A 24772-nucleotide genomic window follows, 5' to 3' on the forward strand; every position below is an offset into this window, starting at 1 on the left:
AAATCAAAGGAGCTAGGATGTTACGGTCACGAATGTGGTACCTCGAAGTGCGCTAGTGAAATCATTCATTTTCATTGAACCCATAATTGATGTCCCCCTCTATAATGCGCCGCTGGAATGCTGTTCAGCAAGTCGATTGGAACCAAGCCTATGACAGTGAAGCGGTAGTGATGATTCTAACACAATTAAAGCCTTCCGAATCCGAAACCTGCCTTGGTATAATGTATGTATGCCCGTGCCAACCGTAACCAAAAGACAGATCCTGTGACTCCCTGAACCGTTCGAGCATGACTTGAAATGCCCAATGCGAAAGCCCGTATGCCGTTAATGCGTAGATGCAATGGCGCCAGTGATACCCAGCAGAGCCATGCCTATGAACCCGAAAAATATGCAGAGGTTGCGGTTGTGATTCAGGCTGAGCGCCTCTACAAAGAGTTGCAGGCCGACGCTGACCATGATGCCAGCTGTGATGGCAAACATACAGGCGTAAGCTACTGGGGTTGGGCTGATGTGGGTGTGATTAGCGAGCTTGAACCACAACACAGCAATGCCGGCGCCAAGGGGCTGGCTGAGGCCGCCCAGGATGGCGGCCCAGAACATGGCCTTGAGACGACTTCCAAGGGCCATGTACAATGGCAGAGCCATGGCAAAACCTTCGGTAATGTTGTGCACGAAGAGAGCCATGAACACGTTGAAGCCGAGTGACGGGTTAGCGTGGTTCGTGGCGTAGGTGATGAAGCCTTCAGGGAACTTATGAAGCGCAATGGCGATGGAGGTTTGCAGGCCGAGTGACATGAACGCGTTCGTGGGCACATGGTGGTGATGTTGGGCCTCGACATCCTCTTCCTCGCCGTCCTCGCCGTGCGCCTCGTGGTCATGGTCGTGATGATGACTGTGATTGTGGCTGTGACTATGGCTATGATCATGATCGTGCGCTTCGTGGTCCACGTGATTCCGTGATGGCACGGGCTCTCTTGACGCCGCCCGACTGGTCCGTACCTGTCCACTGATGGGTGAATGGCACTGAGAGTCGCTCTCCTCCAAGTCTGTCAGATCGGTATGGCTGTGGTTATTTGGGTACAGCTGTGCGATGCTGGTTCTCACAATAGTTGGGTGTCTCGAGGAGGCCGCTGAGCGGTTGGCCACATGCTTGAAACATTCCTGGCCGCATGGATCGGAGTACCCAAAGCAAGGGCCCTCCTCATCGCAGTTCGATTTCATGTCATTCATGAAAGATGCGATCCGCTGTTTGACTTGAAGCATAGAGGGTCGCCTTTCCACCGTCGCACCGCGGCTTCGCGATATCCGCGGCGGGTGCGAGTGCGTCGTGTTGAGGGCCAGGGCGCTCCTAGCATGTCCCTTAGGCATCAGGGATCCTCCGTTCTCATGCGCCGTCTCTCCATTGAGCAGAGGCGTGGACTCGGTAGCGTGGCCATTCTTAGTGATGCTCTCCACAAAGGGCCGTCGCGATGATCGGCGACTGCCCGAGTACAAAGACGTCTTTCTGCTCTGGCTGCGTGACCGAGTATCGGCTTCATTGTGTGTGTGATCACAATCAACCACATGCGACGGCATGTACTGGTGCAGCAGACGGGAGATAACCTGTATACCAAAAAAGCCCCCAACAAAGCAGCCCATCATAATGAAGCCCGCCTTTTGGTCTTGGTAACCATCCTCCTTAAGGTACTGTTTTGATGATGGCAGCATGCTGTTTAACGCAGAGTAAAGCTAGAGACCGGGAGTGGTATTAGTAATAGTTCTGAGGTGTCGCGCATGGGGCTGCTGGAATGACATACCATAACGCCGAAGCTCAAGCTCAAAGAGCTGGCGAGAAAGACATTGCTTTCTTGTATCCTGAAGTTGCGCTGCCCTGGTAGCCATCGTACCAAAATGTCGATGCAAATGACGGACGCGCCTACGATACAAGCTGCCGAGAAACACCAGTCAGCAAGATTTCCACTTCAGACGTCCATGGAGTTTTGTCACCTACCAATTCCACTCACGATACTCATGATCCACCCCCTGGTATCGTTGTCGATCTCTGTCGCCTTCATGATGGGCGGCTTGGGCTCAGCGCCTCCAATGGTTGCCTGTTGCGATCGCGATCCTTAGCGCATGTAGCGAAATGGTGTCTCGATGTCTTTCTTGTTGAAGCGCAATTTGTTGGACCCAATTTAGGAAAATCGCCAGAGTCCTAGGTGTGCCTGGGGAACAGGTGCTGGTGTGGCGGCTTCGATTCGTCCTGCAGGAGAGCGGGTGACGTATTGCGGCGCGCAATAGACCCAGACGATGGGATATTGGTTCGAGGGTCCCGGGAGACGGGAGCGGATAAGTATGGGGATGTTGTAGATTTCGGGAGAGGCGTTTAGAACCTTGATCGTAGGTAGATTGTCCAAAGAGGTAGGCAAGATAGGGGAGAAGGGATAGGGAAAGTCGAAGAGGTTGCTGGAGGAAGCAAAGGGTATTGTTGTTGGTGGGAGAGTAGTGATGTAGACGGCTGCCAATAAGATGGAATGGGACTGGGCGCTGAGCGGCGTGCTTTCCAGGTTTGCGCTGGGGCCGCAGCCAGAGAGGTGGGGGGCTTCACTGGGGTAAGTAAACTGGGAGCGCCTGCACCATAAGCTTTCCAGCAGCGCGGATTGTACGCAGTAGTGGATTCGGAGGCGCTGGATTTGGCGCTTTCTGGAGCCACTGCGTTGTTTCTGTGTGATGGATCATGGGCGGTAGTGAAGTGGGCTGGGGGCTGGGGCCTTCTGTTGTTCATGATTGGACCGAGGCCGTCAAGGTTCTCAAAATTCCTCCTCTAGTACACAAGTCACTCCGCTACTCACGCAAGAAAAGGTCTCACGCCCAAACAAAGCTTGTTTCCCATCCATTCTCTTTTGCATATCTACTTTCCACTTTCCACTTCGGACTCCCCTTGCCTGCGCGTTATCAGTTGGCTGCCGCCCTGCCCTGCCTGCAGCTTGCCGTCTGACCCTCCCCGATCGCAACCCACCTTTTGTCTTTTGTTGCCTTTTGGCGCACAAGCAGGCGATGCGGCTCTTTCAATGAGAGAAAGACGGCGTCGAAGTCGAACTGCATATGTTTCTCAAAAACTTTGTTTTGTTCTACAAGGTGCAGTCATTCAGAAGAAAATAGACTGTACACAAAAGATGCACGTTGTCAGCCGCTTTGTTGGGATCCCCCCGGCGGCGAGTCAAGCTGCTGGTCGACAACACACCCATGGCCTTGGCTTGAGAACCCGGATGGCGCTACATGCCGGGTATCCTCGTACTCCCTCGAGACCCGTGACTCTTTGGCGATGTACGCCAGCTCATTGAAGCCGCCCGAAGCGCATGCTAGGGAGATGCCAACACATGTGAAAGGAGGGAAGACTGCTGCTGCTTTGACGGCTGTCGTTATTTTAGGTAGGGACCATGGATCCAAAGAAACTTTCTGAGCATCGCAGGGTCTTGCCCAGACCGCGAATCGGAGGCTGGCATTTTGTCATCCGCTTTTTTTTTGGGGGGGCATGGAGCCTCGTCTCTCGGTGAAGCGACTGCACGCTCGCCGAGGCCAGCCCCATTTCAGCCCCTCAGCCTGCACCCCGAAATCCCTCCAATCCTCATCCCCGCCTTCGCACCTGCCAGCTGTCGGCAAATGCTCGGGACATCTGCAGCGGAAGCCCCACACGAGCTCCTCCTTCCGATCGGCGGCCCTGGAGAAGTGAGATCGGTGCAGTCGGCGGACCAAGCGCCGTCGCAAGCCCAAAATTTTATCCAGCTCCGAGCTCCAAATTCCCGTCCCGTGAAGAACCACAACTGAGACATCCACCACACCACCACCAGGTCAGATCCACGTGCCCTTCCTTCCAACACCCGTGGTCGTCGCTGTCATAACCGCCTGACGCTGGCGCCCGGTTTCCGTTCTCCTTTCCTCCTACAAACTACTTTTCGAATCCCCTCAGAATACCGGCCGCGACCCAGCCCGCCATGTCGAAAGCAACATCCATCGCCCTCGTTGCGGCTCTAGGCGCGGGAGGCGGCGCCGCCGTCACAGCAGCCATGTACGGCCTCCGCTCCAAGCAGCCCGCCACCGACGCGCCCATGACCGCCGCGCCCTCAACAAACGCCTTCACCACCGCTCCCACCGTCCCCGTCCCGGGCGCCCAAGTCTTCGACAACAAAGCAAACCCCAACGTACCCCTGCCGTCGGCGCCCCCGCCAATCCCCGGCGCCATCCCCGGCGCCATCGTCGACCCCGCCGGCCTCTTCCAGTACGGCTTCCCCGGCCCCGTCGCCGACCTTGCGCCCCGCGAGGGCCTCATCTCGAGCTTCGACCGCCGCACACGCAACCCCCACTGGGTAGTCGAGCACATCACCCCCGCCTCCCTCGCCCAGAAGGGCGGCGACCGCAAGGGCAGCACCTTCCTCGAGGACCCCTCCGTCCCCGAAAAGTTCCAGGCCAAGCTCAAGGACTACTTCCGCAGCGGCTACGACCGCGGCCACCAGGTCCCCGCCGCCGACTGCAAGTGGTCTCAGCGCGCCATGGACGACACCTTCTACCTCACAAACATGTGCCCCCAGGTCGGCGACGGCTTCAACCGCGACTACTGGGCCCACTTTGAGGACTTCTGCCGCCGCCTGACTTCGCGATACCCCTCCGTCCGCATCGTCACCGGCCCGCTGTACCTCCCGAAGCGCGACCCCGTCGACGGCAAGTGGTACACAAATTACGAGGTCATCGGCAACCCGCCCAACGTCGCCGTGCCGACGCACTTTTACAAGGTCATCTTCGCGGAGGACGGCAAGGCCGGCGGCAACGTCGCCATCGGCGCCTTCGTTATGCCCAACGCTGTGATCCCCAACGAGAAGCCGCTCTCCGACTTCGAGATGCCGTTGGAGGCCGTCGAGCGCGCCGCCGGTCTGGAGTTTGCGTCAAAGCTGGCTCCGCAGCGTCGCAGGAGGCTGTGTAGCGAGGCCTCGTGCGCCATCATCGTGAGGGACTACGCCGACAGGCAGAAGGCCTTCACCAAGAAATGAGAAGGGCTGCTGTTGGGTTGAGAACACATCAAGGCGAGCGCGGGAGTTTGCGATCTAGAGGTCTGCATTCTCCAGGGCTATGGGGGAAGTCGCCCATCTGAAGAAGTTCCATTCATGTCTGTACATTTACCCTCGGAGAGAGGAGCACAAACGAGGAAACCCATCTGGGGAACATCGCAGGATAGCATCTGAGCGGGACCGTAGGGCGTGTGGTTTGCTGGCGGCGACACATACATGTACACTAGATAGGCCCGACGGCTAGACAGTTGATTGGACTGCCACTACATCACAAGCGATCTTTTTCAAACTGGATATGGGCAGTCTTGGTTGGGGAAACTAACACGCATGATCCGCAAGCCATTTTGCTGTCATGTTTGTGGAAGTGCTGCATGCATGGCAGTATCTTCCACCCGGCGTAATGATTCTTCAGGCCGGAAGACAATACTGCGCCAGTATCCTGTTCTCTTGTCAGGTTAGCGTGGAGAGATAATTCAGTTTGAAACACAGCGAACGATCAAACGAGACATCCGGGCAAGCATGTGTTATTTAACTTTGTTTATAACACTAGGGTATCACCACTGCCCTTCTCCCTTTTCGTATTTACTATTCTCACACCAAGGTGACTGTCCAATTTGCAGTTGTTGGTTACGCCTGGGATCTGTCCTGGGATTTGTCCTGAGATCTTTCCTTGGACCTTTCCTTGGATTTACTTCAAGATCTGCCCTGAGTACTGCCACGTGACTAACGAATTCTCGTATAGTTGCCGCGTCGCTGCTCCGCCTTGAGACTCTCCTCCTGACTGGGCAAAGGAGCTCTCCTGCCCCCGCGGTCGTGCCCGTTAAGGTCAGCTCCGGGCGGCGGCATAGGCATGGGAGGGAATCCGGGTGGTGGTACAAAATTTGGCGGCGGGACCATACCGGGAGGGAAACCGCCGGGCGGTGGAGGAGGGAGCGTGCCTCCGGCCTTCTGGATCATCTCGGCGATCTTTGCAAGGTCGGCAGGATTGCTCGGGTCTATGCCACCAGGCAGTTGGATAGGCGGTGGCGGAGCCCCGTTCAGGCCAGGCAAGCCTGGTAGAGGGAACGGCAGCGGCGGGGGAGCTCCACCGTTTGCGCCAACGCCTGGGATCATCGGTGGTGGCGGTACCGGAGGCCCGCCAGCGCCATTCGGTGGCATAGATAGACCGGGCAGGCCAGGCAACCCAGGCAAGCCGAGGAAACCAGGAACAACTGGCTGCTTGAGCGGCATCTTCTGGTCGACGAGGCCGTCCATTTCGTCCTCCATCTCCTGCTCCTCTTCTTCCTGTCTTTGGCGACGACCTCCGCGACGGTCCCAGGTTCCTTGAGCCTCGGCCGCCGCCTCTCCGATGTGATACCTGTCCTGGAAGACGTCGGAATCTCCCGGCCGCTTTCTGGACCAGAACCTCGTGATACGGTCGTTCGAGCCAGAAGCCAGGATGTGACCAAGCGGGTGCCAGTCCAGAGACCAGATCGCGAAATCGTGTGCGTATGGGACCTTATGAGCTGGGTAGATGGTCTGGGCGCTAGTTGTGGTTGGGTCCGAACTGTCGTACGGGGCGATGGTGGTGTGGCCAGCTGGCGTGTTCGGCTCGTCTAGGATGTAATGGTACAGAGAGCCGTCGTGTCCACCAGTGCTAAGGAAATTCGAGTGAACGGGATGCCACGCGATGGTTGAGATGTCCTTCTCGTGTCCCTTCAACAAGCAAATGTCTCGCATCATTCGGAGATCGAAGACGCGGGCAGTTTGGTCTCTTGCTGAGGTTGCAAGGCAGTCTCCTTGAACTCGCTCAAAGAGCGTCTTGGTAATCGTGTTCTTATGGCCGTGAAGCGTCGTCAAGCAGCGGCCGGTTCTCGGATCCCACAGCTTAACCACGTGGTCTTTTGAACCCGACACCAACAAACCTTTGGTGGGATGCCAATCACAACTCTTGGCGTCCCAGCCGTGCCCCTTGAGAACCGACTCTTCGACTCCACCTGCGAAGTCAAAAATCTTCAATGTCGAGTCGTCGCATGCCGTGACGAACTTGGAATCGTTCGGGCTGAAGGCGAGGTCTCTGATCGGGTCGTTATGTGCAGCAATACTCTGAAGGTTATTAAAGTTAGGCTGCCAGTACTTGACGCTGCCGTCGTGGTCCGCGGAGATGAGCCAGTCGTCGTTGTGAGAGTATGCTAGCGCTCTAATGGCGGAGTCGTGAGCCTGCATGATGGTCTCAAAGTTGAATCCGGTGCCGTTCCATAATGTGAATTCTCCGCTGGAGGAAGCCGTCAAGAGACGGCGGCCTTCTGGTGTCCATCGGACGACATTGATAGGATGTTTGATCTTGTTCAGTGATGAATGAAGGTGCTTCACGGGTATCGAATCACCAGGATCTGTTCTTCTGGCTGAAGGAGGTGTGAACTGAGATATGTTAGCAGGCTTATGAAGTTATGAGAGATGCAATACTGACATCGACGATGAAACTCGCACTTGGCCTCTCAGCCTCGCCAGTGTAGACATCTCCGTCTGCCGGCGCGCGATTGCGCATCCAGTGTGCGACGGTTGAGCCATAATCTGTTACGGGACCTGAACACGGTGTCAGCGGTTCTGCTAAAGCATCTGGTCTGTCTCAAGTCTCCACGTGAGCCTGACGGAGAGATGATGCCCTGCACGTGTCCGCAATCCACGCAAGTTCAAACATTCCCATCATGCACCGAGATTGCGATTTCGTCGAAGAGGGCAACTCACGTCGTCCTCTAGCTCTAATAAAGCCTCCGTCCTGACCGTCTCCTGGCGGCCCTCGCCTGTCGTGATGATCCCCACGAGGATCGTAGGCCATCTTTAAAATCCCATGCGCTGACACGTGCAGTAAAGAAATGCGGTCTTGTGGAGCGTGGTTATACTAGTCCGAAGTCGATTGCTATTTCTGTTGCAACCTGGCGCGTTTAGGTGGTGATGGATGCTTCCTGCTTGACGATGATCCACGAGGCCGTCGCCAATCACTGAAAATGACCGCGACGCGTGCACGGGCCCGATCCATTCTCTCGAGATCACATGACCTTGAGGCTGATTGAGCTGGAGCCAAGGTCGAGAAGGTACGTACCTCCCTCGTGGCTTCTGTGGTGTCACATAATACTGGTGGTGGCGTGCGTTAGCTTCACGGTTTGTCTTATCGGCGCCAACTGCCTGCTTATCCGGGCCAACATCGGGCCTGATGCTTCCATTCTTATATTCTCCGAAGTCTTCTTCTTCAGACCACGTTCTATCGTCGACAGAATGAGGTGATAATTAGGTACGGCCCATGACCCATCGTTTTTTGCCTAGCCGCAAGAAATGCCATGCCGCGACCCCTTCATTTTGGCATGTGATAGAGTTCAGCCACGGCTCCCTCTTCAATTTCTCTCATGGACGCCCCACGAAGCCCCGTGTCCCACCACTCAGAGCTTCCACCGGGATCGCCGTCGCTATCCGTGGAGCCGTAGGACCCCTGGAGCGCATGCATGCCGCTTTTCTCGTCGTAGCGTTAGCTCCCAGCAAGGTGATTTGGCCCGGCTGCCCGCTGTTGCTGCCAAAGTGCGTGCTGCAAATGCAATCCAGACCCGAGGACCTTGGCTGCCGTGGGTGCTGTCACCTCAGTGGACAGGTTCGGCGACCCTGACATTCTCAAGGTCCCCCCTTCCAATCTTTGCAATCCTTGGGGCCGTGCTTCCATCGGTCCATCCAGTTCGCCAGGAGCTCTCGGCTGTCAACTCCTCTGATCACCCTCATTTGTTTTGCTGTCTCTGAAATTTTGTCTCTCTTCTCCGACTTCGACAAGCCCGTTCTGCACGCCGGCTGCATTCTTGTCGTCAGCGCGCCTCCTGTTCCCTCATTCCTACACGTCGAGCAGCGAATCCCCACGCATCAAGGGCTGATGGCGTCGGCCTAGCCTCCTCCACCTGTTTTCCGCCCCCTTCCCCGAGCGAGCCCAGTGTCTCCCCCTGCCCTGTGCCTTGACGTACCCCCTTCCCTCTTTCTGCTGGCTGCGGCTTCAGATCCCCCCCCTCGCACGCACGACGTGCCCCTCCTCATCCAATCCACGCTCGACGCCAATGCGCTCACCCATCCAGATAGCTTCCCTCCAAGCTTAGGGAGCTCGGATCGAATCGCAAAAGCGCCGGCCTCTCTGCGTGTCTGCCCTTGGAAACACCGGCTAAGAAGTCAATTGGTAATTTCTTGGCTCCGACCGGCCTTGGTCTGGTGTCTTGCATATTGCTCCGATATCTTATCGTTACGCTTGCCACTCACTCCCTGCATTGCATATACAAAGCTTTCCTCGCCATTAGGTCTCCTCACCCTTTTTAAACTTTCACCCATTCTCCCCGTCGTCATCCACCACTGTGGCACTATTTCCTGTCGTCCTCTGTTCCTCCCATTGCTTCATTCTCGACCGGCCTCAATTGCGCTCAGGACGCATTGCCCGTCATGAACACGGCCACCGTGACGAGCGTCGAGAGCTCAACCATGACCACCACTCTGCGTAACACGAGCAATGGCAGACCCGAGCCGAAGTCCGCCAAGTCGTCCGTCTCCGCCTCCGCTTCCGACAACCAGCGCTCGACCGAGGAGCTGAGGAGAGCGGTCCAACGGAAATACAGACACGTTGCCGCCGTTCACAAGAGCGTTCGCCCTTCCACCCTGAGCCATGACTCCAACGCCGCCCCTAGCTTCCTAGGCTTCAGGAACTTAATGGTAATCGTACTAAGTATGTTCATCGACGACACTGCGGCTTGACGCCCTTGGCTGACTTGATACAGTTGTCGGCAATCTTCGTCTGATGATTGAGAACATCCAAAAAGTAGGCGCACTCCCACAGTAATCCTAGTCACGTCACTGACACGCCGTAGTATGGGGTATTGATCTGTATTGGATGCCACGACTTCCGTAGACAAGATGTGCTTCTTGGCCTGGGCCTCTACGCCCTCATCCCTTGCCATCTGTTCGCCGCCTACCTCATCGAACTGGCCGCTGCTCAACAGGCTAGGGGTCTGAGGGCAAAGTCGAAGGACGGCGCCGCCAGCCCAACGGAAGACCAACGATCTCGGTTCAACGCAACATGGAAGGTCATTGCCTGGATCCACGCCGTGAACATCACTCTCGCCCTGGCCATCACGACATACATGGTGTACTTCCACATCCACCACCCCTTGATCGGCACCCTGACCGAGCTTCATGCCATCATCGTGTGGCTCAAGACGGCCTCGTACGCCTTCACGAACCGAGACCTTCGACATGCCTTCCTGCACCCCGTCAAGGGCGAGCTGGCAGCCATGCCCGAAATCTACGCAAAGTGCCCCTATCCGAACAACATCACGATGGGCAACTTGGGCTACTTCTGGTGGGCGCCCACGCTCGTTTACCAGCCCGCGTACCCGAGAACCGAGAAGATCAGATGGGTGTTTGTCGGCAAGCGCATGGCGGAGGTCTTTGGCTTGAGCGTCTTCATCTGGTTCGCCAGCGCCCAGTACGCTGCCCCGGTTCTGATCAACTCCCTGGACAAGATCGCATCGTTGGATGTGCCCAAGATTCTGGAGCGACTGATGAAGCTCTCCACCATCTCCCTGGTCATCTGGCTCGCCGGCTTCTTCGCCCTCTTCCAGTCATTCCTTAACGCCCTCGCCGAAGTCACCCGCTTTGGCGACCGTTGCTTCTACGAGGACTGGTGGAACAGTGAGAGTCTGGGTGCTTACTGGCGTCTGTGGAACAAGCCCGTATACACGTACTTCAAGCGTCACGTCTACTCTCCCTTGATCGGCCGTGGCTGGAGTCCCAGGGCGGCTCAACTCGCTGTTTTCTTTGCTTCGGCGGTGCTTCACGAGGTTCTTGTCGGTATTCCGACCCACAACGTCATTGGTAAGTCATGTATCAAAACCCGATCGCAGCAAGGAGCTAATCATGACTAGGCGTCGCCTTTGCCGGCATGTTCCTCCAACTCCCTCTCATCGCCCTCACCACCCCGTTAGAAAAGATGCAATCGCCCACGGGCAAGATGATTGGCAATTGCATCTTCTGGGTTTCTTTCACCATTCTCGGACAGCCGTTCGCCGCGCTCATGTACTTTTACGCCTGGCAGGCCAAGTACGGCAGCGTGAGTAGACAGATGGCCTGCGCGAGAAGTTCTTAGACTGTTTAATTATAAAGACGAGGGCCGGGAAGGCGCTCACCCGTCATTTCTCATGTATCTTATCTACTGGGTTATAGAAAAAAATATAATACCGGCGCTGTTTTGACACCATCTTACACATAATGACACACTTGACGAATACGTCCGTCCCATCATCCGCAAAACGGAATCAACGTCCCGACGCGCTTGCGGTACTGGACATAGTCGTCGCCGAAGAACCTAATCAGGAGCTCCTCCTCATGGCGTATCCTCTTGGAGAAGAAGAACCACAGCACGCCCGCGTAGCCGAGCAGGGAGACGACGTTGCCCATGACCAGCTGGGTTCCGATAGCCCACCAGAAGAAGCCAAAGTAGGACGGGTGTCTGAACCACGCGTAGATGCCGGCCGTGACGAGCTTGTGCGACTCGGTCTTGTAGTGCTGCACGGTGTGGTTGAAGCTCTCGCCGGCGGTGATCATGGCCATGGAGCGCACCGTCTGCCCGACGACGACGAGGGCCAGCCCCGCGGCCATGAGCAAGTGTCTCGAGCCAAAGGGCGCCCAGACGGAGTCCCTGGAGAGGACGTTCGTGAGGAGGCACTCTGCGAAGGCGGTGGCGTGGGCGATTGCGTAGGCGGGCCAGTTGGCGGTCAGGAGGAAGGCGTGGACGGTAGCCTGCGGCGTGTTGAAGGCGGCGGTCGTCCAGAACTCGAGGAAGTGGAAAAGGGAGAGGGCGGCGAGGAAGAAAGGGAGGCGCCAGAGCGGGGAGGCGGTCGTCGTGAGGATGAGGGCGGTGGAGAGGAGGCCGGTGAGGAAGGCCGCGCCGAGGCAGAAGGCGCGGAGGGCGATGCCGGCTAGAGATTTGCGCTGGTGGGGGTAGAATTCCTGTCCCACGGGCGCGGGTGTGCCGGGAGCAGGCGCGGGGCGGGAGTCGCTGGGAAGAGAGTCAGTTTCTGGAGATGGTGATGATGATGGGGTGTCATCGTGGTGGTGATTCAATAAGCTGGGAGGGTCTTGGTAGAGGGGGTTCACGTGTCTGCGGGAGGACATCGTGATGGTGGGGTTTTGGTGTTGAGGGGTCGAGGAAAGGGTTGCATGTGCTGTGCGGGAGCAGAGCCGTCCAGGGGGTGAGAGCAAGGCAGGTAGGTCAGGGTCTGAGGACGGAGATTTCACGGCGAGATCGGGGCGGGTACGAAGGGAGCACGGGACCAAGGGAGGTGGAGGGGGCCTGGGGCTGCTACTTACACCCGACGAAAGCTTGTCATTGTGCGTATGTCGTGTGCCTCGTTGGCGAGAGCTAGCTAGCTTGCTTCAACGATCCGATGTCAAGAAGGAGGAGGTGGTGGTAGTGGTGGGTGTCGGCACTCGACGGTTTAGAATCCGCCTTAGACTGGGGGCCGCGGGACGCGGGGACGGTAGGAAGAGGCCGTGACACTTTGAGGACAGGTACCTGATGGTCAGGTCAGGCAGGGGGGTTGGCAGGGACGGAGAAGGGTGGCGGGCGGCTCTAGCTCCTTGTGTCCGTCATTCCATGCATGAACGACCTCGATCTGTACCTTTCGAGTGCGTATGGATATCCTCTTTCTATTCGACAATCCTGTTCAGCCCTAGTTCAAAGCGTAGAGAGAGAGAGAGGTGTTGTGAGTGAGTAATCGCCCGCTTCTGGCACTGCAACTGTGTCGAAGAGCTGGTGGAAGTCTGTTCCCTGCAGCGGGCGGATTCGGTTGCGCTGTAATGCTCGGATCTTGCGATGTGGAGGCTCAAAAAAAAATGACAGAGTGGACAGCAAAAGAGGATCAGCAGAGATGGACCAAAGAAAGGGAAAAAAGGGGGGACTCGACGTTGGAGTTTGTGGAGAGAGTCGGCATGCAAAAAGGGACTCCGAGGTCCCACTTCAGCCTGGGCAGGCGGACTTTGTCGTTGCATTCCCTCTGTCAGTGAATCCCACAAGGACAAACGCCGTCTCCGGTGACCACTTCGGTGAGGGAAACGGTAATAAACAGTGGGTGTGCACTGCGTGTTTGGAAGTCTGGAGGACAGGACGGGTGGGACGGGTAAGGCCAAGCGCCCAGCGCGGGCCGAAGGTCAGGGGCGGATGACGCAAGTGCGTGGACCTTTTCTCTATTCTGCCCCCATCAGTCGTCGTCTGTGTCTGTCTGTCGCTGCCGTGTGGCTCCATGTCTCCTGCGGTCTTCGCTGCTGATGCTGCCGCCGCTCTAGTTTTTGCTTCCAGGTTTCCATGCTGTACATTGCGCTTTGGGCCCTTGGCCAGGGAGAGCACGGAAAGCAACAGGTGCAGGCAGCATGTCGCCGCCTAGTCGTAAGCACCTGGGCTCTCGTTATTTTAGGGTGTTCGGGCTCACCGACACTGACGCTGGACCTGGACTTTTGCTCTTCTTCTGATCATGGGTACACTTTCGAAGAGCAGATAGACTACTGTAGCTCGAAACGGCCGGCAAATAACTCCCGAGATCTTTGTCACACTGCGGTGTTTAATTCTTTTTCTGGCGGGGGAGTAGTAAAAAAAGAAAAAGGGAAAACAAGAGACAAATCTGTCATAGGGCTGGTTTCGGTCTCTCATGTTTGGTTCCTGTTTCTTCTCTCCGTTTACACAAAAAGTTATTGTTGGTCCCTTTATCTCTTGGAGGTTCTATTTCTGCAACCCGATCTACACCACCTATCTGCACCGCATATCTCTCTCTCCATCTTGGCTTGCTCCGCCTGCTGCCCCCCTCGTCTGGTCCTGCCCGTCTCGTCAGTCTTCGCTCCTCATCTCGCTTCGCGTTGTTCCTTGTTCATTGCTCAACGAGTAGGAACGCGACTCTTGACCGCCCTCTTACATAAATCGCCTCACTCGTATTCTGCAGTACAGTATACACTACACCGACAAGCCGTCGCCTTCCCCCCCTTTCACCACACTCATGCACAAGAAAACCATGGACATCCGCACCATCGACAGGGAAGAGAACCGCCGGCGGATGAAGGATGGCGAGCTTTACCATGCCTTCACCCCGGATCTCATTGCGGATCGGAAACGCTGCCAGGCCGCCTGCACCAGGTTCAACAACGCCGGTGACGTGAGCCGCCGCACGCTTGTCGGCATGTGGAAGGAGTGAGTAGTTCCGCCTCCATTTTACTCTATTTCTCTCGGCAACCCTGAAGCCAACCCCTCGGCTCTTCTTTCCCGTCTTGAGATGTAGACCTAACCCAGAACAGCATCAACGGGGACACAATCCCTCTTCCTCCACCGCGGGCCCGCCGTGACGAGGACGACGCCATCTTGGAAGACTGGCCGTGGGTTGACGCCCCGATAAAGATGGACTACGGCTACAACGTAAAGTACGCATCTGGCCCCTCGCAACCTGTCTTGTGTCTCGTTAAGCTTACCGTCTGCAGATTCGGCCAAAACGTCTATGTCAACTCTAACAGTACATGGATCGACACCTGTACCATCACAGTCGGTTCGCGTACCCTGATTGGCCCCAACTGCTCTTTCTACAGCGGCACACATCCCCTCGATCCCACGCTCCGCAACGGCACCCGCGGGCCGGAGAGCGGGAAGCCCATCACCATCGGCGACGATTGCTGGATCGGTGGAAACGTCATCGTGCTGCCGGGCGTGACCATCGGAAAGGGTGTGACAGTCGGGGCGGGAAGCGTCGTGACCAAGGACGTGCCGGATTATGTCGTCGTTGTTGGCAACCCGGCGCGTGTCATTAAGGAGATTACGCCGTCGAAGCCGACGAACGGCGCGGTAAATGGGTTATCGGCCACCATCAATTATAGCGCTACTATGTAGTCTTAATGCCTTTACGCGTTTGTTCAACATGTCCGTTCGTGTTTGTGTGTATGTTCAGAGACCGCCCTGAATGGAAAAGGACGAGATGATAAGGACGAGGACGTTGATAATGCCCCAGAGAAGGGGGACCCATGTGGACATCGAGAAGTAGCCGGCGTTGTAGACCGCACCGAGACTGCAAAGCCGTGGGTTAGCTACGCTGTGTCGTCGACGGAACATTGCTTGCACTTACATCAACCCGACGACGCTCCCAGCACACAACGCCTGCACGCCCGCCACGAAGGCGTAGAACAACGGCACCGCCCATAGGTAGGTCAGCGACCCGCGCTTGTTTGTGTGCATCGCGATCGTAATGGCGGCAGCGCCCATGTGCACCGCGGCGTAGATGATGAAGGTCCATATCACCGTGAAGCGCCAGATGTCGCGGATGTAGAAGAGGCTCCAGCGGTGGTCGTCCGTGAGGTCCCGCAGCTGCCAGTTGATGCTCGGAAACGACGGAACCTTGTAGTTTGTCGGCGGGTAATTTTGCGCCCGAGAAGACATTGCTGAACGGCGGCCCTGGGGCTCGACGGGAGAAAGAAGACGAGATGTTGAAAGTCGGTGGGTTTGGTGAGCTTTGGAGGCGCAGTGATTGCAGCTGCTGATCGTCACTACCGGGGTTGGCTGTGGGATGTTGCAGGGATGGCGCAGCTTTGAGGGAAGCTTGAGGTGTGGCTTTAGGGGCACTTCAGGTGCCTCGGCAAAAACGCCCGCGCCAGTCCCGACGTCCTGCCATCGGCATCGGCACCATCGATTACAATCACCGCGACCCAATAACGGCCGCTTCCGCTGCTCCTCCCATTCAATCTCATCCTGACAGTCGCACCAGCCTCTGGTGAGCCGTCGCGATTGTAGCTCAAGATGCCGGCGGACAGACTCCTTAACACGGTCCTGCAACTGTACCAAAACGTCCACGATGATCGCAAGACGGACCAGATAGTCGGCTCTACGACGACCCTCCTGACGACACTCTCGAACCCGCTGAACCTCGGCGTCCTTACCTCCCAGCTTCTCACCGCGCCTGCGATTTGGCAACGTCGCGACGGTCTACGGACGAGCTTGCGCATCATCAGCATCTACAACAGCGCCGCGATACGAGTGCGACAGAACGAGATCGATAACGCCAAAAATGTTCATGGCCCGCGGCAGGGCGGGGGCCTCGGTTGCGACACATGGGTGCGCGCCGTTGCCAAGGGCGCGGACGATCGGTCCAATCGATGGCAGCATCTCCTGGTTTTGACAGGCGTCTTGATGGGAATGGAGGCGAATGATAGACAATCTCTGTCGAGGGGCTTGCGGAATACGCTGGAGGAAGCCGTTGTCACGGCTGCAAACCTCGCTTTGGAACGTCAGGACGGGCCGTTCGCCTCGGCCTCTGTGGTTCTGGCGCTGAATTACGTCTTTCCGTTTCTTTCCGACTTTCACCAGAGCGTGATTAATTGCAACGCGCTTCTACCGATCGTGGTGTTGGCCATCACCGGGGATGACGGCTTTCAGGATGGCCGGTTCTTGGATGATATCCGCAAGGACGTGCAGCAGTACGGACAAATGGTTGCATGGCCTCCCACCTCTCCCTCATTTGCGCTGCTGCAGACCATAGAGGGCAAGCCCCTGATGGGCGGCATGGGACCGTTGTCAAAGCTGGCAGGATTCGCTGCCACCAATGCGACTGACTCGGCAGTCGTGCTCGACGCTCAGGATGCTTTGATGGAGTTTACACAAAAGATGCTGCGGTACTGGCAGCACAACCCTCTATCGACGGTTGACGGCGCCGAAGAGACGGCGCGGTTGGAGCAGAATACGCTGGAGGCGACGTGGCCGGCTTTGTGGCAGTTGCTGAAGAAGACGATGTATGCGACGGTTGCCGTCATGCAAGCCATCGTCGGCCGGAGTCTTCTTGACCCGCGCATGAGAAACGACGCGATCGCCCCCCAGGTGGCTACCAAGGCGTTGTTCACCCTGAGGAACTTATTCTTCATCTCTTCACGACAAGGAGCCAACGCATTCCAGGCTTACCAGTTCACCTACCTGACAAGTCTGGATATCCTCGCACGCTTCCCAGACGCCTGCGTTGCGTTCTTGGAAGAGACCAAGCCCCCTCATGCCGGGACGGTCCCTCCCAGCTTTTATGATAGGACTCTGGACCTTTTCTACTTGAACGTGGCGGAACACTTGCCTCTCAACATGCCCACAGAGGCGTGTGACGCTTTGATTGTCCGCCCCGCGACGGCCTACCTCACCCATACCGGCGGCCTGACGTCCACAATGGTTGAGCTTTTTGAATCCGCCCACAGCGCTACGCTGTCTGTGCTGTCTTGCCCTCACAACAGCTCGCTGACGGTCGGCCTCGTTCCGTTCTACGTCGACGCCCTTTTCGCATCCTTCCCGGCGCAGATCTCAACACGCCAGTTCCGTGTGGCCTTCAAGACGGTCATGCAGATCGTCTCCCCGCCGTTCCCCATCTCCCTCGCCGAGCCGCAGCTCTCCGAAACCCTCTTGGAAATGGTCCGCTTCAAGGCCATGGACGCGGACACCGCCCCTCTCCCCCTGACCCAGGACGTTATCAACCAGGCCGAGAAGGGGCTTTCGCCTCAGGACCCCATGTCAGAACAGAGCTCACTTGTCTTGACGCTCATCGACTCCTTACCATTCCTACCTCTGCCCCTGGTCGAGGACTGGTTGACGTTGACCGCGCAATCGATGAATGAGATTGCCGACCCCGTCCTGCGTCAGCCTGTCAAGGACCGCTTCTGGGAGGTGCTCGTCAGCGGCGAGATGGACGTCGAGAGGGCTACTATCGGTGTCGCTTGGTGGACTACCAAGGGTGGGCGTAGGTTGGTCCTGGGTGAGCAGCTGGCTCCTGTGATGAGCGGTGCGATAATGGATGAGGGGAGGTCCAGTAGACTATAAGATGATAAGGGCGGTTGTCGTTGTATGGGGTATGATGGTAATGTGTAAGCGTTTTATCTTTCTTGGGTACTTTTGGGTGCATGGATATATCCAACATGCATTGATGCATGCAGATTATGTTCCTTGCTTTTCTTTCCAGCCCGTGACATCGATATCCGGTGATGATTCGTAGGTTACTGTAGAGGCTCCCCGCAAAAGGGAAGAGCCACCTACTTCAAGTTCACCCAGAATGTAGGCATTTGGCAGTCCCAACCACTGTACGCAGCAAGAAATCTCAAAGTCCGGTGCAGGTGCATCAAACGGTCGGTGTAAACATGCTGAGGAACCTGGCAGCCTCTTCCACTGTGATTCGCCAGGGGTGTGATGCTCAGCCGCACAATGCTGGCGGCAAGACGAGATCCCCTGCTACCCTACAACCAACGGTCCGGCAAGGGGGCGACCATCAACCTTGACGTTCCCCCCTCACCTCCGGTAATCAGTATGTCATTTCAAAGTCCTTGCTCACCACTTCCAACGTTTCAAAAGTCTAACTGTGTCGCAGAGTTCTCATATCGCTGAATGGCCGATCGGACAATTCGAGGATAGACTTGGACAATCGAAAAGATGGCACAGAAATGGAGACACGATGACTACAAGGTGGCATGGATCTGTCCGCTAGAGGTGGAACAGATCGCTGCATTGGAGATGCTGGATGATGAACATCCCGCCCTGCCAAAATCCCCAGCGGACCATAACGTTTACAGTCTGGGGTCCATCAATGGCCACAACATCGTCATCGCTGGCTTATACGAACCTGGGAACTGTCCCGCGGCTACGGTCGTAGCACAAATGAGGATGACGTTTCCTAGTCTCAGGTACGGTCTCCTGGTTGGTATTGGCGGTGGAGTTCCAGTCGAAACAGATAACGGGATAATACGCCTAGGTCATGTTGTGGTGAGCAAGCCTACGGCTGGCCATTCAGGCGCTCTACAGTATGATCATGGGAAAGCGAGGGATGGCCAATTCCAACGCATAGGGGCCCTAGCACCGCCGCCGGCAGTTCTTCTTAATGCCGCGCAGGATTTAGAGGCAAAACGAGCAAGACTGGATATCGACCCGGTGCAGCAGAACGTCAGCCGGATTAACACAAGGCGTCGTGGCCTGCGACGGTTCCAGTATCCCGGTATGATGAACGATTATCTCTACCCGCCACAATACGCCCATACGACACAGGGAGAGCCTTGTACAGTCGTATGCGACCCATTGAAGCGCATATCCAGAGCAAGTGACGACGACGAGACGTACGTAATAGTTCATAGTGGCAACATTGCATCTGGGGAGCTGGTGGTGAAGGATGCAAGGCTAAGAGACGCGCTCGCTCAACAACATGAGCTTTTGTGCTTTGAGATGGAAGGCGCGGGAGCGATCGCCGACTTTCCTTGTCTTATCGTCCGCGGTATCTCTGATTACTGTGATTCGCATAAGAATGATAAGTGGCACGGGTATGCGGCCGCTGCGGCAGCTGCGTATGCTCGACAGCTCTTCTTTCACTTGCCGGTGGATGAGGTGCAGCGGCGAGAATTTCCCTCTCATGGTTCAATTGCCCGCCAGCCTTCAGAAATTAATTAGAACCTATGCAGACCACCCATTAATTCAACCCATACGTTTAAGTTGCAAGGAGTCAACAGCGTAAACAACTTCGTCGCCAGACAAGCAGAGCTTGGACGCCTGCACGAGGCGTTGAAGTGGACTGGGAATCGTCGGACCGTTGTTGTGCATGGCCTGGGCGGTATGGGGAAGACCCAGACGACGATAGCGTACGCGAAACAACATCGACATGATTACTCCGCGGTGATCTGGTTTGACGCAAGCAACGAGACTGCCCTGAGGCAGAGTTACCAACGAGCAGCCCAACGAATTGCGAGCGGGAACGCGTCCGTCATGTACGTCCAGAACGCCGTAAACAGCAGAGACCTCGATGAGACGGTGGCGGCAGTCAAACGGTGGCTGGAGGACCCAAAGAATAATCGATGGCTTTTGGTCCACGACAATTATGACGACGTCGAGTTCCGTACACAAGACAGCTCGAAACAGACTACGCGATGCGTTGTAACGGACACGGAGTCTAATGTTCGCGGGACAGTCTCGAAAACATACGACATACGTCCTTATTTCCCAGAGACTGAACATGGCGCCATTTCGATTACGACACGGTCATCTTCTGTAGGCCGACTCGGACAAAGTATCCAGCTTGAGAAGCTATGCGACATCCAGGAAAGTATAGAAATACTGGCATCGACCTCCGGGCGCGTTGATTTTTCCAAGGGTAAGAAACTAGCTCCATGGCCGTACTTGAACTAAAAGATGCGGCAGATCCGGGTTCCAAGCTACTTGCACAAAAGCTTGATGGCCTTCCACTCGCCCTCGCAACAGCTGGAGCCTATCTGAACAAAGTTTCAACTAGCTCTACGGAATACATTCAAATGTACGAGATAAGTTGGCTGCAATTGCAGGAGCAGAGTCCACACCTTCTAGAGTACGATCGAGCATTGTACTCCACTTGGAATGTCTCTCTCCGACATATTCAGTTGCAGAACCAATACGCCGTTAAGCTCCTTCGACTATGGGGACATTTTGACAACTACGACCTATGGTACGAACTGCTGCAGGCAGGCAGACTGAAGAAGCCAGCTTGGCTTCATAAGATTACTAAAGACAGGCCAAGTTTCGACGCAGCAATGAGAGTTCTCTGTGAATATGGTCTAGCAGAGCCGAACGCATATAGCCAAGCAGACTGGAGACCGGAATCGAGAGGATATAGTATGCATCAATGTGTTCATGCATGGGCGGTCCACGTCCTCAACGCACAATCGAGCCGACACCTGGAAAAGGCAGCGATACGATGCGTTCTATCACGCGTTCCGCATGACTGCGACACTCAGTGCTGGTTAGTGCGACGAATCTTGCCGCATGCTGACCGAATGGTAGCGAAGATCGAAGGAGACCTAAAAGTCAGCCCATTGGTGTTCCATAGGTTTGGCAGGCTTTACCTTGTACAACGACGTTTTACAGAAGCCAATTCAATGATGGAACAGTTTCTTAGAGGCCTTGAGAAGCTGTGTCAAGACCATATACTACCACTCTCAGACGCCGTCTCTCTTTTAGGCAGACTCTACCTTGCACAAGATCGACTGGACGATGCAGAGGCCATGTTCAAGCGAGCTCTTCACATCCGTGAGAAGACATCGAGCTTAGACCACATTGGCATAGTCGCTGAACATCATCTTCTACGTGTTGTCTATTTCAAACGAGGGCAACTAGAGGATGCCGAAGGATTGTGCGAACAAATGATCGAAATCCACGAGAAAGCACAAGAGCCAGACTATCTATCGACAACCTCGATGGCCAGTGATCTTGGCAGTCTCTTCATAAAACAAGGTCGACTGGAGTATGCAGAGACCTTGTTAAGATTGGCTCTCCAAGGCTACGAGAAGGCAGTAGGCCTTGACGACCCAGACACACTCCGCATCGTCTGTGACCTAGGCATTTTTTATACCAAAAGAGGCCAGCTAGAGGAGGCCATGACAATGTGCGAACGGGCTTTCGAAGGCTATAAGAAGGCGTTCGGGCCAGATCACCCGGATACACTCCGGCTGTCCGCAGTATGGGCTCTGTCTACTATGAAAGAGGCCAGCTAAAGGATGCCCAGATAATGTACGAACGGGCCCTACAAGGCTTCCAGAATGCATTCGAGCCAGGCCACCGGGACATACTCCTGACCTTACATTGTTTAGCCGTTGTCTTCGAAGATCAAGGCCAACTTGAAGACGCCAGAATGATGTGCGAACGCATTCTTCAAGCATACGACACGACGCTGGAGTCAAGTATCTTAGAATTCTTTGTTCCGGCTTTAGATATGCTCCACAGTCTTGCAGGGTCATTTGAAGAGCAGGACGAGGCATTTAAAGCTATGTCATGCTACCAACAGGCTCAAAAGGGGTTCTTAGATGTATTTGGACCAGATGACGATCAGTACATCGATATATGTTATCAGATTAGCTCGTTGCAGTCTTCGATGAAAGAGCTCACCATTTCCCCAGATGCAGCTTAGGCAAAAGGATAAGGGAGGTCGACTGCATGCGAAAGGTCGGGCCCTGGAGGATAGACAGATGGAGCAGATTTGAACCGCAGAAGCGTCCACAGACGTGTATAAGCAATAGCGATTATCGCGAAGCTTGAAGAAGGGTATGAATCCACTTTATAATAGACCTCTTTCTTTTGGAATAATTTAAATTGGAAGCGGCTGCAGACTCTGTTTCGATATCGATAAGTCGCAAAATTCACTGTGTCATTGTCCGCAGTAACAAGACGGAGTTTGGAAACAATGAAGCACCTTTGGTCACTTACTGCACGTGTTTTGTTTGTTTTCTTTGGTGCACGTAGTAGGTCCAGGAACATGTATAGGACAGCTTCGTATCAGACGACAATTTGTCACATTAGAATGCTAGGTCGCCGCAAGACTAAGACTCTTCTTGCCCGCCCTATGTACTGACTTTCATCCGTCAGTAGCTCATCCCGATGAATCCAAGGCACGCGAATGATGAAAGATTCACTATGACTGGGATGTTCCACGTATATCTGCGAGCCCTGAGTACGTAGACTGCGAAGCTACGAAACTTGGCACTGACCGGAGTGATTTGACTGCTTTATCTTATTGTGAAAACCCCTACTGGGTGGGCTTAAAACTTCCTTAACATACATACCTGCGAGACCGTCACAAATACATGTAGGCGAATCACATCTGGCCACAGCGACGCACTCATGTATCACGGCTGACAGCCGAAAACGACATAACTTTTGGTCATCATGTTGTATTAAACTCGCTAGGCCAAGCTAATAAGACGAAACATCCCACAGCGTGGAGAAGACATTATAAAAACTGAAGGCTTAGTAGTCGTCGTTGCCGTATCCCTTGGCCTCCCTCTTCTCCTGTCCCTTGCTCTCGAGCTTGTCGCTGTTGAGCAGGCTGCCCGCCTTCTCGAGCACCTTGCCGAGCTTGCTGTCGCCGCCCTTGTTGCTGCTGCCGTAGCTGTCATCATTGTCACGACGAGAAGAGCCGTAGCTGTTGTCGTTGTCGGTGTCGTTGCGGCTGGAGCCGTAAGAGTCGTTGCCGCCGACGCGACCTGACGAGCCGTAGGAGTCGTCGTTCCGGCCCGTGGAGCCATAGGAGTCGGAGGTGCTGTTGTTGTTGCGACCGGAGCCGTACGAGTCGGAGGTGTCGTTGTTGCGGCCGGAGCCGTACGAGTCCGTGTTGGAAGACCCGAAGGAAGAGTCGTTGTTCTTGCGACCCGAGGAGCCGTAGCTGTCGTTGCTGTTGTCGTTGTCGTAGGTGCGGCCCTTGTTCTCAGAGGCGTTGTAGGAGAGGGAGTCGGCGCCGGCGAGGTTGGAGGAGGTAGACTCGGCAAAGGCGGAGCTCTTTACGTTTGAAGAGCCGTAGGAGTCGTTGTCCTTGCGGGAGGAACCGTATGAGTCGTTGTTGGAAGAGCCGTAAGAGGATTCGTTGTTCTTGCGGCCGGATGAGCCATAGCTGTCGTCGTTGTCGCGACGAGATGAGCCGTAGCTGTCATCGTTGCGAGAAGAGCCGTAGGAGTCGTTGTTGGAGGATCCGTACGAAGACTCGTTGTTGCGGCCGGATGAGCCGTACGAGTCGCCGTTGTCACGGCGGGAGGAGCCGTAAGAGTCGTTGTCGTTGCGAGAGGAGCCGAAGGCGGAGCCAGTGTTGGAGCCATAGCTGTCCTCGTTCCTGCTGGAACCGTAAGACTGGAGATGTGTTAGTGGCGTGTAGCTTGAAATGTAAGGCTGAGGTTGAACTCACGTCGTCGTTACCACCGTAAGACATGATTGCTATATTTTTATTTGGAGGAAATGATTTTGTAAATTGGTTCAGATGATTATGAGATGAGGCGGACCTACATCCAAGAGACGAGGGGCTGAAGGGGTATTTAACGGCCATGACACCTGCAGCATGATGCCAGTTACAACGGTCTCACTCTCACATGTGCGCTTGGCAGGAACCTGGACCCTCCCGATCGACAAGGCGGTGGCCCATCGGACGTGTGCGTCTGGGGGCCGCTAGGAAACGCATGTTTACGACATTTCTGGGAGGCCGTACGTGCTCGGGGAATGATGGGATGGATGGGACGTTGAAGCTTGATTTGGGGAGGTCACTGCCTTGCCTAGCTGAACCTGTTGGAGGTACAGAAGCAGGTTCGTGATACGCGCCACTTGGCAAGCGCGATTTAGGATGAGAAGAGCTTGTTTGGGGAAGCCCTAGGCTGTTCTCGGTCTGGTCTGGCGAAGCACATCCGATAGTGTAATTGTCCTGTGCAGCTCAGCTTGGTATGGGAGGGGGACAAGCAGGGACATGAGAGCTGGCGATGGGGACCACAGACTGGGACCCTGATCGGCGGGAATGATGAAGACTCGGTAAGACGGAATGCATTCCCAGCTTGCCGTCGGGGGCCCCTCGGCGACATGTCAGACGTACGGCATACCCAGTTGCCAAAGGAAAACAAGGCAGCGGTTTGTCCTATCGTCAATTAAAGATATTACAGAATTGAGGGCGACACCAGCGCGGATGTCATGACGGACTGACGTCCGATCCACCCACATGGCGTCATACCGGAGACCATTGCGCAGGCCTCCCCGAGATGGTGGGATGGAGAACTGGTTGGACGCTGCCCAGCAGGTAGGTGCAGGTGGTGGAGGGATATGTCATTGCGGCAGAGACAGCCAAGAGCTGAAGTTCTGGGACCGAGTGCCCGCACTAAGGCAATGGCTGCATGTCTTAGTGAACGTCGTTGCCGTTTACCCCGCCATGAAG

At 55.6% G+C, this 24772-nt stretch overlaps 9 protein-coding genes across 9 annotated transcripts; 4 read left to right on the plus strand and 5 right to left on the minus strand.

The window, feature by feature from the left end:
* Nucleotides 1-324: 324 nt before the first annotated feature.
* On the minus strand, nt 325-2054 carry ZRT3 (Zinc-regulated transporter 3; the record flags this gene model as incomplete). The annotated part of the gene is made up of 3 exons (XM_066151891.1): nt 325-1728; nt 1797-1927; nt 1991-2054. The coding sequence occupies 3 exons, from the start codon at nt 2052-2054 to the stop codon at nt 325-327; spliced, it is 1599 nt and encodes a 532-aa protein (XP_066008735.1).
* Nucleotides 2055-3974: 1920 nt separating this feature from the next.
* On the plus strand, nt 3975-5024 carry NUC1 (Mitochondrial nuclease; the record flags this gene model as incomplete). Its single annotated transcript, XM_032024972.1, has 1 exon — nt 3975-5024. One exon carries the CDS (start codon nt 3975-3977, stop codon nt 5022-5024), a length of 1050 nt encoding a protein of 349 aa, XP_031878395.1.
* Nucleotides 5025-5765: 741 nt separating this feature from the next.
* Nucleotides 5766-7860, minus strand: paa-1 (Polyadenylation factor subunit 2; the record flags this gene model as incomplete). The annotated part of the gene is made up of 3 exons (XM_032024971.1): nt 5766-7442; nt 7492-7607; nt 7770-7860. The coding sequence occupies 3 exons, from the start codon at nt 7858-7860 to the stop codon at nt 5766-5768; spliced, it is 1884 nt and encodes a 627-aa protein (XP_031878369.1).
* Nucleotides 7861-9485: 1625 nt separating this feature from the next.
* On the plus strand, nt 9486-11184 carry DGAT1C (Diacylglycerol O-acyltransferase 1C; the record flags this gene model as incomplete). Its single annotated transcript, XM_032024970.1, has 4 exons — nt 9486-9765; nt 9818-9858; nt 9908-10913; nt 10964-11184. The coding sequence occupies 4 exons, from the start codon at nt 9486-9488 to the stop codon at nt 11182-11184; spliced, it is 1548 nt and encodes a 515-aa protein (XP_031878371.1).
* Nucleotides 11185-11336: 152 nt separating this feature from the next.
* On the minus strand, nt 11337-12427 carry icmt (Protein-S-isoprenylcysteine O-methyltransferase; the record flags this gene model as incomplete). The annotated part of the gene is made up of 2 exons (XM_032024969.1): nt 11337-12096; nt 12408-12427. 2 exons carry the CDS (start codon nt 12425-12427, stop codon nt 11337-11339), a joined length of 780 nt encoding a protein of 259 aa, XP_031878370.1.
* Nucleotides 12428-14098: 1671 nt separating this feature from the next.
* On the plus strand, nt 14099-14961 carry CGGC5_v007697 (putative acetyltransferase; the record flags this gene model as incomplete). Its single annotated transcript, XM_032024968.1, has 3 exons — nt 14099-14274; nt 14379-14501; nt 14559-14961. 3 exons carry the CDS (start codon nt 14099-14101, stop codon nt 14959-14961), a joined length of 702 nt encoding a protein of 233 aa, XP_031878387.1.
* Nucleotides 14962-15015: 54 nt separating this feature from the next.
* On the minus strand, nt 15016-15504 carry CGGC5_v007698 (Uncharacterized protein; the record flags this gene model as incomplete). Its single annotated transcript, XM_032024967.1, has 2 exons — nt 15016-15136; nt 15194-15504. 2 exons carry the CDS (start codon nt 15502-15504, stop codon nt 15016-15018), a joined length of 432 nt encoding a protein of 143 aa, XP_031878372.1.
* Nucleotides 15505-15861: 357 nt separating this feature from the next.
* PEX8 (Peroxisomal biogenesis factor 8) lies at nt 15862-17910 on the plus strand (the record flags this gene model as incomplete). Its single annotated transcript, XM_032024966.1, has 1 exon — nt 15862-17910. The coding sequence occupies one exon, from the start codon at nt 15862-15864 to the stop codon at nt 17908-17910; it is 2049 nt and encodes a 682-aa protein (XP_031878396.1).
* Nucleotides 17911-22836: 4926 nt separating this feature from the next.
* On the minus strand, nt 22837-23788 carry DDR48 (Stress protein DDR48; the record flags this gene model as incomplete). Its single annotated transcript, XM_032024965.1, has 2 exons — nt 22837-23709; nt 23765-23788. 2 exons carry the CDS (start codon nt 23786-23788, stop codon nt 22837-22839), a joined length of 897 nt encoding a protein of 298 aa, XP_031878373.1.
* Between the last annotated feature and the right edge of the window lie 984 nt (nt 23789-24772).

This window comes from Colletotrichum fructicola, assembly GCF_000319635.2.
Source record: "Colletotrichum fructicola Nara gc5 chromosome Unknown KSG_Nara_v1_contig04, whole genome shotgun sequence".
NCBI classification, from domain to species: domain Eukaryota; kingdom Fungi; phylum Ascomycota; class Sordariomycetes; order Glomerellales; family Glomerellaceae; genus Colletotrichum; species Colletotrichum fructicola.